Consider the following 12531-nt stretch of genomic DNA (forward strand, 5'->3'; position numbering starts at 1 on the left):
GGAATATTAGGAATCGGCACCGATCAGTTACCTCTTCACTGTGGAGAATATTATCATCCAGTTTAAAGGTGGCGCCCATTCTCCTGCGGACATTGGGGGGCTTCTCACCAGGATTTAGCGGGTACTCAGTTGGCAACTTCCCAGTTAGTTCCTAGAAAAACAAGAAGTGGAATAAAGTCTTTTTTATAGGCAAATATTCCAAGACCATCTCCCCCCATGTCCAGATCAGAAAACCCATTTCTTGTCCCCCAATTCAGAGTTCTCTGATCAGAGTCCTCCACTGATGGCCAGAGTGGTTACACAGCGCGTCTGGAGGACCCGTCCTGTCCGTTATGACACAAACAAGCCATGATGTGAATGGGAAATGTGTAATACTTCACTTCTCCTGTGGTGGCGCTGCAGGAAAACTGAACACGTACAGCCACGTTTTCAAACAGATCACCCATGATCGCTGAAATTCCGAAGTTTTCAGCAGGGATACAATTTGTGATCAGCTACACGGGGACCATTGGCAGCAGGTCACACAACTGCTATGGGGCCCGTTAAATGGGTGGGGGGGGGATGCTACTTCACCCAATATCTGCTGTAATGTACATCAGAAGTTAATAGTTTTATGGAGTGGGCTTGTGTACTGGACCTTCTCCATACCAGGCACCATTTTATCCCACAAACGCCCTCTGGTAACTGTTACAAATAAAACCAGATCTTCTCTAACCCCCTTAGCTGCCGTGGTGAACAGCAGCCATAGCACCTAAGGGGGTTAGACAAAGGAAAGGTCTCTGTCACCCCCATTGTGATCACAGGAACACAATGGTCACTCAATGGCTGCCGGAAGCTCTTAACGGACCCCAAATTCATACCTTTGTTATGGGGCCCAGGAATTATTCTGTACGCCCCCAACTTTATCCCACCAGTTGCCTAAGAAGAAAAAAGGGATCTGTGCCCACCGAGTCCTCGCTCACCCACAGTCATCCCTCGTGGTCACTTACCGCCTCTCTCATACAGATCTTTTTAAGTTCTTCGATTTTTTTCAGGAGAACCTCCTGCAAATCTTTCTCTTTTTTCTTTAATTCCTGAATTTTCTCGGCTTTCTGCTCCTCGCTCACTTCCGAGTCGATAGAACCTGCCAATGCAAGATCGATTCTTGTCATTTCTCTAAGAAAATTTCACTTTTTTTTATTTTTTTAACCAAAATGTTTTTCAATGAAGTCAACAAAATGCAAGAAAAATTATAAAAAAAAAAAAAAAAAAAATTCCTACCTGAAGAGATTAAACTGCCGCTGCTCGCCATGATCACTGGGTTTTTTCCGTCAACCATCTTGGATATTCTACTTGTGCCGTTTTCGGTCAGATCCATAGCAATTTCCTCCAAGCTGCGGGCGGTGGGAATTTTGGCCTGTGGAAGATCAATAGACGTCTACAACGTGGCCTGAACAGGACACCTAGGTACAACCATTGCACACCCTCTATTGTTCTCTGTTATCGGCCATTTAAAGCTGCAAAAGGTAGTAACTATAGTGGTTCTGCAGTTGGATCAATGATGAGACCCCCCTCAAAAAAAAAAAAAATCCCTGCGATTAATATAGGATCTGGGCAGTTAGCTAGACACTCTACTATTCTCTGTTATCAGCCATCTAAGGCTGCAGATATATTAATTATAGTGTTCTTCAATTGGATTACTGGATTAAAGTCTCTGCGGTCACTAGGACTGACAAGTGCTTTTACTTAATTAAAATGTGACTACACAAGGGTTACTGCTCCTTTAAGGGGGGCATAATAGTAGCTGCCACTCTGTAGGGGTCCTTTAATTACATCACAGTTCTGTCCGAGGCCTTTAAAATGTAAATGACCCCCATAACCACATTATCCCCCTTGATATCCTGCCTCCATCTCCCCCAGCAAAGTCACAGACCTGTAGGCTAATCCTAGAATTGGGTCAGATCCTTTTTAATTTAACACTTAGCTGCCTGGAGCAATAATAAAAAATAAAAATCACTAATTAATGACCATCAGAAAAATATTTACAGCAGAGACGTCCCGGACACTTACTTTGCTCTGCTTTCTATCCAGGTAGAATTGATGTTGACTAATTGCCATCACCCATATGGACTTAATCAGGGAATTGTTCGCATACCAGGTCTGAACTACAAAACCGCTCTGCCCAAAGGTTCTCCTGGACACAGGAATCCTGAAGATTCAAGAGAAAAAAAATTTGCATTATGAACGATACAGATAACGGTGACAGATGAAGGTATGCCGGCCAGAGAATCTGTGTAATATATCTGTGTACAGGGGGATAGCGCCCCGAATATCCGGCTAATAGGGAAGAGCTGCAGGCAATAACGGAGAGTGATTAGCACAGCTACAACCTGAAGGTCTGTTTCATATCCTTCTCCAATATCAATAGAATATCCAAGTTATAGAGTATATCTCTCATATCTATTATCTAATGTTTATTTATATCATGTCAATATTTATCTAAAATAACCATTTAACATCTATGAGTGTTTGTCCATCTCTCCCTCCTTCCATCCATCCATCTCTCCCTCCTTCCATCTCTCCCTCCTTCCATCCATCCATCTCTCCCTCCTTCCCTCCATCCATCCATCTCTCCTTCCATCCATCTCTCCTTCCATCCATCTCTCCTTCCATCCATCCATCGCTCCTTCCATCCATCCATCCATCTCTCCTTCCATCCATCCATCTCTCCTTCCATCCATCCATCCCTCCTTCCATCCATCCATCCATCCATCCATCCATCTCTCCTTCCTTCCATCCATCCATCCATCCATCCATCCCATATACACTATATCCATCTGCCAACCCACCGCTACCTCTAAACCATCCATCATTTCTTAAATCTATAGTGGTAGCGGATGCTTACATCCTTTACCAAGATTGTCACCACATTCCAAGGGCCCTTGGGGCCCCTTCCCTCCTACGGCTCTGCCTGTGTAAGTCTCTATAGTTCTGGCATTTCATTCATGATCTAGGTGGACATCCGGGCGAGACGTCCCTCCAGATACGAGTCTACTGCAATCTACCATGGACTGAGGGGCAGACATATCATTAGTGCAGCCGCACAGGGGCCCAGGAGCAGAGGGGCCACATCCAGCTCCAAAGCAGGTGGAATTGTGCATTATGAGGAACTATTGGGCTGAAAGGGGCCAATAATAATAACAATAATAATATATTGTTCCTGGCCTCTTCTGTCTGTGCATGGTTCGTACAAGGTGGCAGATAATCACCAATGCACAACCTTGCAGGAGATATATATATATATATATATATTAGAGAACAGCTGCCAGGTTCTTCTTACCTGCGGGGATCGTGAACTTCCACTGCAAATTTCTTGTCTCGGAAGTACAAATTCTCGAGCTGCTTCCACTGAAATAGCTACAAGAGAAAGAAAATGCTCCATGTATATCCGATCATTATCCACATAATGTGAGATGACTATATCACAAGTCGAGAAGAGTCGATGCAAAGGCAATTAGATGATTACATCTTACTGGGGGGTTTATGGCGGAATCATCTATGGCAGAAAGAGAAGGTCTGAATCACACACGATAAACAGAACCTATTGTGCTGGAGGAAGACAAGATTATACCCGTAATGGAGCAAAGAAGGGGACATGGGGGGGTCCGTGATACAATCAGGTCACGGTAACAGCCCAGATTACCCGGCCGGCGATATCCTAGTGAATAAATATATAATGGGGGCTAAAGGTGGAGAAAATGAGAATCGGAGCGCGGCTCTGCATTATGTGCTGGGTGTAATGTCCGGCACGGTGATAGATCAGCAGTCAGCGGAGGATTCACACGGGGACATCGCTGCCTGTCAATCATTACACACAGCGCAATCAATGGCTTTACAGACCTGACGCCGAGGATTCACTATCGTAGTCACTGGGATCAATAAGTGACATATACACATATATATATAGATCCATGTATGTATCCATGTAACGATCTGTCCAGATATCCATGTATCTTACCAGCTATGTATCTATCCGTCTGTCCAGGGGCGAACGTATCATTGGTGTAACTGCACGGGGCCCAGGAGGTCAGGGGCCCCACATCCACCTCCAAAGCAGGTGTCATTGTGTATTACAATGAGCTATCGGACTGGAAAGGGCCCCTACATTGTTCCTGCACAGGACCCTCTTCTATCCGCCATTGTATCTGTCCTATCTGATGAACAGCACAGAGCCCAGAACATGCAGGAACCAGCCGCCATATATAAGATTACCTTCACAAGTCCAAGTTTCTTTATCCGGACTGGCCGCAGGTCTCCTATCTAGTGATGAGCGAATGTGACCAGATAAAGTGTTATCTGAGCATGCTCGGGTGCTAATCAAGTGTCTGTTTGAGACCGTTCGGCTGCATGTCTCGCGGTTGTTCGATAGCCTAATTAACAAGTAGACCCTACAAGTGTTGAACAGCCACCAGACATGCAGCTACGAAGACTTGAACATAGTATTCGAGCACACCGGAGACACTCGCTGCGCACAGGAGCATGCTCAGATAACACCTTATCTAATCACATTCGCTCATCATCACTACTCCTGACCCAAAAATCACGTATGCCTATGAAACTTTTGCGTTTGGGTCAGGAGGCTCCTATAAAGCTGACATAGAAGATTTTTTTTATATTCTTTTCTGCGGTGATTTAACCTGTGTTCATTTAGGTCCGTTGCAAACTGACTTGTCAATAAGATCTTTTGGACTTCGTACATGTTGCATATTGTCGGTGGCGCGTCCTCCAATTACACGAGGAGCCGACGACAAGAAGGCGTTTTATGATTAAAAAAATAAAATAGCTGAGGAACGTTCTTGCTCGTCCAGACGATTATAGGTCCCTCTTAAAGGGCCATAGGGGACTCCTAAATGTCACAGCTAATAATTACTGATGGATCGTTAGGGACACTTTTGGTGTGGGCTCCATGATGGAGGCGGTCTGTCCGCTCAGGCCATTATCTGCACACTTAATAAAATATATCTAACACCCTTTGACAATATGATACAAAGAAACACATGGCACTCGGTATCACAACGTGACATAATACCTACTAAATACACTGTAGCCACCGGCAAAACCCTTCACAAACACTCGGCTTTGCATGATCTTGGAGGGGGAGGCCATATTTTCATCTCTTTGGATAAAGTTCACTGCAGGCTAGCCGTAGATCCACACTAAAAACAACGGCCGGCATGGATTGCTGGGACCTGTAGTCCCTCAATAGTAGGTGCACAAAGGGTTGCCTTATCCCTGAGAGTGGAGGAATCAGGCTAAAGAGCTAATTGCTGGTCATTAAGGAACATTGTGTGGATGTTGTCAGCAGGAGTCACCGCTAAAGCAACGATATTTAAAAGTGACTAACAAGGATAGTTGTGGCTGTTAAATCCAATATTAATGTAGAGTCAAAATTCCCCCCTCCCAAAAAAAATAATAATAATAATATATACATATATAGTAGGACATAATAAGGGAACAACCTGCAAAAACTCCCAGAAAAAAAAAAAAAGAGCAAAATAGAACATTAAAAAAAAACTAAACAGTAAATCAAAACAAAGCGTGAAACAATGTATTAAAATAAATAAACAAACCCTTCATTGGTTTGTAAAACAGAAATCATATTCCAAAAAGTTAAAAGGATTGAAACAATTAAAAAAAATAAAATAATAATATTACGTGTCTCGATACAATATATTCAAAAGTCAAAAATTCCATAAAAGTCTCAGAGCGAAAAAAATTGCCAGAAAAAGCTTGAAGACTTGACATATTCAATCCCATACACTGAAAAAATGCTGCGGATCCAGAAGCTGACCCCAAGCAGCTGCAGAGTCTGCGCTCGCCCCAGGACTTACCTACTAGACCTTGTCGCCCTCCACCAGGTTCCCCATGATCACTAGTGATCCACTGGCTGCTGTGCAGAGGGCTGTGAGGCTGCTCCTCTCCTGACTCTCCCTCTGTGATACTGAAAAGGTGAAACTCCAGTTTCCCAGCCCTGACCATCCCACTGGTGACACAACAGGGCAACGTCACCGCTTGTATCAGGAACACCCCACTCCTGCCTGACACTACCACACACACATGTCAGTCTCCGCCATCACCCCCCCCCCCAGCCCAGAAACCGCACAGCTGCTCAGAATAAAACTAAAAGGAGAAAAAAAACATATAAAACCAGGATTTTATATCTATAGCTGTGTTTTACCTATTATACAATTTTAGTCTTATTTTATTTATATTATAAGTTTAGTTTTATGTTACATTTTTGTATATTTTAGAATTACAGCATTTACTGAGGTCTATTTGTTTGTTTTTGTTTATTAAGCTACATAATCATACTATTTTTACAAGCTTTTTTTTTCACCCTTTTTTTGTTTCCTTTTGAGTTTTGTCTTTCTTTTGCTATCGAGAAGTCTATTAAGGGACACATGAGTGAAAAAAAAAGAAAAACCTAGACCAACCTGCTTTATGAAAAAATGCACACAAAAAAACAACCACAAAAAGCCACAAATAAAATAACAAGTAAACAAACAAAAACATTACACTGTAGCACTCTCTCTCATATTGCCACATTCACAATCTTTTTTTTTGCTGGCAAGAAAAACGCCACAAAAAATGTTTTGTGTGAAACCAGCCTAAAAAAGTGACCTGATGGAACTTTTTGCGAACGGTTTTCTAAGCAGGAATAATTCCTGTAATTTTTCCCCAAACATAAAATACATATATTATTATTTATTTATTATTATTATTATTATTATTATAGCACCATTTATTCCATGGCGATATATATATATATATATATATATATATATATATATATATATATATATATATATATATATACATATACATAAAGCGCCATGGAATAAATGGTGCTATAATAATAATAATAATAAATTATATATATATATATATATATATATATATATATATATTTATTATTATTATTATAGCACCATTTATTCCATGGCGCTTTATGTATATATATATATTTTTTTATTTTTTTTTCAGTTTTATTAGATATACTCCCAGTGCATGGCGAATAACCCTAGTGGTGAGGTTTGCAGGCGGAGCGCGCAGGTGACGGACACACCTTGTCTTGTTACCTGTGTCATTGGTGTATCACAGAATGACTAATCGCACACACATTCCAGACGCTGAGAATCTTCCCTGGAAATCTGCACGGACGATGACTACAAGAAGCCGCTGGATAATGTTCCCTACTAATGATTAATTAAAAAAGAAAAACTCGGGAACCCAGAAGGATGAACGCGACGCCGACAGATGGAGACGACCGTGTCAGTGAGTGTTCTCGCCGCACTTCCCTCAAAATAGGAACATATGATTCAATTTCCCTTTTGCCATCGATGATGAAGTCATCCAGTGATGCTCCGCCGATCGCAGGGTGACCTGACTCATAACAGATTTAAAGGGACTCACAGGGCTCAGGAAGGGAGGGGTTAATACGACAGCGTTCAGGCGCCAGGGATGAGAAAATGCCCGGAATATTGTGATCAGACTCTGATCAGACCGTGATCTGAGTGTCAGCAGTTTTTCTTTGGATACTTGGATGTCTTGTCCGATTTTTTTTCACGGACCGGTTGACTTGCGTTGTCCATTTGGATCTAACCCTTGGATCAATTGTCTCGGCAATTTTCTGAGGAGCGTTCAGTCCACAAAAAATCACGAACATTTCAACAGCCCCATAGACAATCACAGGTATGAGTGCCATCCGTGAAAACCAGGGGGGATAGCACCCGTACGGGAATATCAGACGTCTGCGTAATAAGGATGTAGGGAGGCCTAAAGGATCCAGAGACGGATGCCTAGGCATCATATTGGCAAGTGGAATAGCGTGAAGCTTGTTGGCTCCAATGAAAAATATCCAACAAGGGACCCCAACTGTCAACGGTTTACAATAGGATTGGTCTTCTGATATGGGCCAAAGGGGCCAGATTCCAAACCCTGCACCCACAATAGTTATGTCCGATATTGGCCAACTTTCCAAAATTCACCACCAGATGAACCATAAAACAAGCTCCTTTTTGCAGACCACATCCCTTCCACTACTCTCATCATCCTGGCACAAAGCACGGAAAACACACAGCTTTCTGGGGGGCTTCTGCGCCAAGCGAAAGATTTGCCCTTTCTTTTCCATTTTGCAGGAGGCTCAAGGACATTTTGGTAAGAGTAATCAAGTGTGGTATGGATGGCGCAGATCCCCGGCCAGCTGATATCTGCCCTCTGTCTATCCTGTAGATGGAGGGTGGAAGAAGATGGCACCAAGTGTTGCTGCTTCCATATCTTGCCCGACCCCTTCCGCAGGGTAGACGTGGGCATATTCCAGCAGCTCAGGGTTATTCCTCCACTACAACCACACACCATGCTCTCATCTGTAACTGGATCCCAGTAAGCAAACATTCCACATTCCCAGTATCTCCAAGACTGGGAAACCCAGATGTGAGCATAAGCCAAAAGGTTTGCACAACTGTTGAATCCTTTAACGAGTCCTGGGATCTCCAGGGATGTTTGTCCGACCCGACCCTATACTGATGTTGTAAAAGTAAATAGTCCTTTCCCAGGATTTCCCCCCCCGCTGCGCACATCTACAAGAGCTTCTCACAACATTAGAATATCATCAAAAAGTGAATATCGATATATTGTATTCCATCTTTATCATAAAATCAATCTTGGAAGATTAATGGGTCAAAGGCAAGAGGTGAAAAGAGTTACCATCCTGAAGGTCCTCCAGACCAGCCATGCATCACTGGTGAAGTCAGGGATTGATGGTGGAAACCATTCTTCCAAAGTCTGAAAAAAGGCCAGAACTTCCATCATGGAGCAGATTGTGATCAACAGGAACCCAATCTCATGTCTCCGTACATGACTGAACCTCATCCAGTCATGTCTGGTCGTCTACTGGATTGACCAAGGAAGTGGTGGGAGGTTTTACGTCAATGTCACTGTTTCCATTCATGTTGGCCAACGCAGATGACGGCCGCCTGATGTCTTCTTGTCTAGTCACTGTGAACGTGGCCCTGAGACCATAGAAAGGTCCATGAGGATGCCGCGTGGTCCGCTCCGAGGTGACATAAAAATAGCCATGACGTTACGAAGAAACATGAAGTAATCTTCGCACTTCCCTATTTTGTGTGTAGACATCTGGAGGAAGCATTTTGCATTTCTTGGAGCCACCACACCAATTCTCGAGAAGAAGAGTATTTAGGTGAATGTGCAATCAGATTGCTGGGAAATAGATGGAGCCGGCGTGTAAAAGAGGTTTTATCACAAACCTCGGTATCTTACATGTCAATCAAGACTAACAGAAGAAGTGTGGAGATGCCCGATATCTCCTCCAGCGTCCCCCACCACAAACCACCCCGTGAGATCCCACCAGATAGCATCTACTTATGGTGTCCAATGATTGATGGCTCCCAAGGTGCCATAGGGCCCAAAGAAGAAAACGCCATAGTTTTGATTCCAAGTTGTTTTTTTTAAAGGGGTATTCTGGTAAGAATTTGTCTCAGTTTCAGACTGCTGAGATACCCTACTAGGAGACTTTGTGCCCTCAATTAAACGAGGCATTAGTTGAGCATGCCCACTGCTGCTCGATTCATCCTCCAAGGGTTTGTTATATCGATTGTTGGGGGTCTCTACAGTCAGAGTCGGGCAGATCTAGGAGTAATAATAAAATACCCCTTTAAATGGATAAATGCTTAAAACAGCACCACATATGTCCGCAGGCTGTTGGTGGTACTGCAGCTCAGTCTACTCATTTCTATAGGACAAAGTTGTAATATCAGGACCGGTCTCAACCTATGAAAAGGTGTTGTGAGGTTTTGGAAAGGAAGCAGCCATGATTCTCTTAGGCCAGGTTTAAAGAGACATATTTGGTGGTCCGTATTCAGACCGCAATGTCCGTCCTGACCGGGGGTCTCCTGATCTGACAGCCACAAGACATATATAAGGCTGTAAGCTCAGGCCAGGACACCCACGGGTGAGACATCATGGTCTCGGATCATGCTTCTTGGACGTCCGAATTCGGCCCTATCATGTATAATCCCTTTAAGAGGGGGGGGGGAAAGGAGGCGGTAAAGGTGTTTTCCTATGTCATAAAGTCATGACTGGTGTGGATCTGAACACTGATCCTGACAATGAAGGGGGAAAAGCGCTGGTATTGTTTCCTTGGACAGAAGTGCCAAAGCCACCAAGGACCCCCTGGTATCCCAGAGGTCGGACCACCACGGATCATAAAATGATCGCTATCCTGGCGATATACCATCACTTTGTCAGATGGGAAATCATTTTCACAGACATAAGGGGCAATTCTGAGATATTTTTTGCCCTATTAAAGGGGTTGTCCACATTTTGGGACAATTTTCTTTTTCTTAAATACACGTAATTTTTGGCTAAAAATCATTTTCATAATTGGATTCCATTCCAATATCAATGTTGCGCTGTTTGCCTTCTATAGTCTATTGTTGGTTGCAGACTGAGTCAACTGAGCCTCTGTCAGCGAGCCCGCTATAACTGTGTGATAGTGAGTTGATAACTCTAACATCTGTCTTTTTCTGATTTATGACCACAAAGTAGGTTGTACAGGGAAATAAAAAGTCTGTAAAAGCCCCAAGGTGGCAAATTTTTAATGAAACCCAATTGCAAAAGTGATACATGCATTTAAGTATATACGTAAGAAAAGTGCAAAACAGGGCACTGATCAGCTATCCGGAGGAAATGATGCGCCGGCACAGATAGCCATCCTGGCACATAGCCCCAGTCAGTCACCCCCTTCCCCGGAGGACTGATAATCTGGAGCATGCGTACAATATGGATCTGGTTACATATCACACCACAGCAGATTACTCAGTCCAGGGCGACAAGTGCATTATTGCAAAATACAGCTGTTATCTGTCCGGAAACTCAAGCTGTGTGTGTCTGAGCCTGTAAGAAGACGGACAATGTGGTCAGTGTGCTCACTGTGTGCCAGCCAGATAGGAGACGGCCCCCCGTACGACATCCACGGACCCCCTCGCCCCCTCCGCCAGGAGACTATTATTGGAAATTTGAGATATTTCAGTAAAACATTCATGAAATTATTACATTAGACGTATTAAATATTGCATGCACTTTAGCAGGTCCGCTATTGTCAAAAAGTGGGATCGCTAAAGTCAAGTAGGTGGAGCCAAGTGAGGGTGTTGCTGCCCTATCTCAAGTTTGGCCAATCAGGATCACAGCTTTAATACTCGACTGGTCAATAGGCAGCGACCTCCCCACGCAGCGCCAACTACTGGACCGGCTCACTGAATAGTCTACGGATGTTTACAAAGGACCTGTCACTTACCCCCAATACTTGTTTTTTTTACCTGGTGTAAATGCCGCTGTTCTCCTGAATCCGGCGATGTTTTTCTTTTATTTCTGCACCTCTCCCTTCCTGAGATATGGCCCTTTCTTTTATTGCACACAGATCTAGTCTTGTTACAAGTGGGCGTGAACCTTAACTCTTCTCTGTAGCTGACACCCAGTTGGCTATAAAACCTAGTTGTGAAGATAGGGCCATAACTCGGGAACAAAGAGGCGCAGGAAGAAAAGAAAAACATCGCCGGATTCAGGAGAACAGCGGCATTTACACCAGGTAAAAAAAAAAAGAAGATTTATGGAGAGTGATAGGTCCTTTTTAAATATCAACCCAAACTCCCCTCCTCCAACACTTGCAGCCCACCAGGGGTTTACAGAAACTTTGACCCCTTTTGGCTCAGGAATCCTGGGAAATTCAGAGCAGTAGACAATGAAGCAATGTGCAGAATAACCCCAGCACAGCGGAAATACCGTAACCAGAATTAATAACCATTAACTAAACATTATTACCCTCCTCATTCACTGCAGTATCCTAATGTCCGCACCATTGTGGCCGAGTGACCACCATCACTGCCAGATCCCCCCAACCGGAGCTCATGATGCCAGTACAATACGCCATGTTCTTACCACCACGGTTTAGTATGATATTAATAAAGATAAAATAGCAGTTTAATGACTCGTGAACATGGCGGCTGCAAGTTCTTCTCACTACTTGCCTCGGTGCACCCGAAAGAACTGGTGTCACTAACTCTGAATAACTCTGGACATGCCCTGGACTTCTCGCCAAGTGCCCCAGATCACATTGATCTGTACCGGCACTGACATAGACTCCCTGCCTCAGCACTCTCCGTCCTGTAGGTTCTTTACACCACCACTCTCTGTCATGTAGGTTCCTTACACCACCACGCTCCGTCCTGTAGATTCCTTACACCACCACTCTCTCATGTAGGTTCCTTACCCCACCACACTTCATCCCGTAGATTACCTACATCACCACTCTCCATCATCTAGGTTCTTTATCCCACCAATCTCAGTCCTGTAGGTACTTTACCCCACCACTCTCCATCCTGTAGGTTCCTTACCCCATCCCATTTCATCCCATAGGTTCCTTACCCCACCACCACTCCCCATCCTGTAGTTCCTTACCCCACCACTCTCTATCCT

At 43.8% G+C, this 12531-nt stretch overlaps 1 protein-coding gene across 2 annotated transcripts in view; it reads right to left on the bottom strand.

Annotated features, from left to right (window-relative positions):
- Nucleotides 1–12531, bottom strand: part of FRMD4B (FERM domain containing 4B) — a 195853-nt gene that overhangs the window by 7240 nt on the left and 176082 nt on the right. For both annotated transcript variants that reach the window (XM_077276140.1, XM_077276139.1), the window contains exons 12-16: nucleotides 3320–3396; nucleotides 2050–2188; nucleotides 1261–1396; nucleotides 990–1123; nucleotides 32–151 (exon numbers count right to left, since the gene is read on the bottom strand). In XM_077276140.1, the coding sequence (XP_077132255.1) occupies nucleotides 32–151; nucleotides 990–1123; nucleotides 1261–1396; nucleotides 2050–2188; nucleotides 3320–3396 (606 nt within the window). The remainder of the gene's footprint in view (nucleotides 1–31; nucleotides 152–989; nucleotides 1124–1260; nucleotides 1397–2049; nucleotides 2189–3319; nucleotides 3397–12531) is intronic.

This window comes from Ranitomeya variabilis, chromosome 8, assembly GCF_051348905.1.
Source record: "Ranitomeya variabilis isolate aRanVar5 chromosome 8, aRanVar5.hap1, whole genome shotgun sequence".
In the NCBI taxonomy this organism is placed as follows: domain Eukaryota; kingdom Metazoa; phylum Chordata; class Amphibia; order Anura; family Dendrobatidae; genus Ranitomeya; species Ranitomeya variabilis.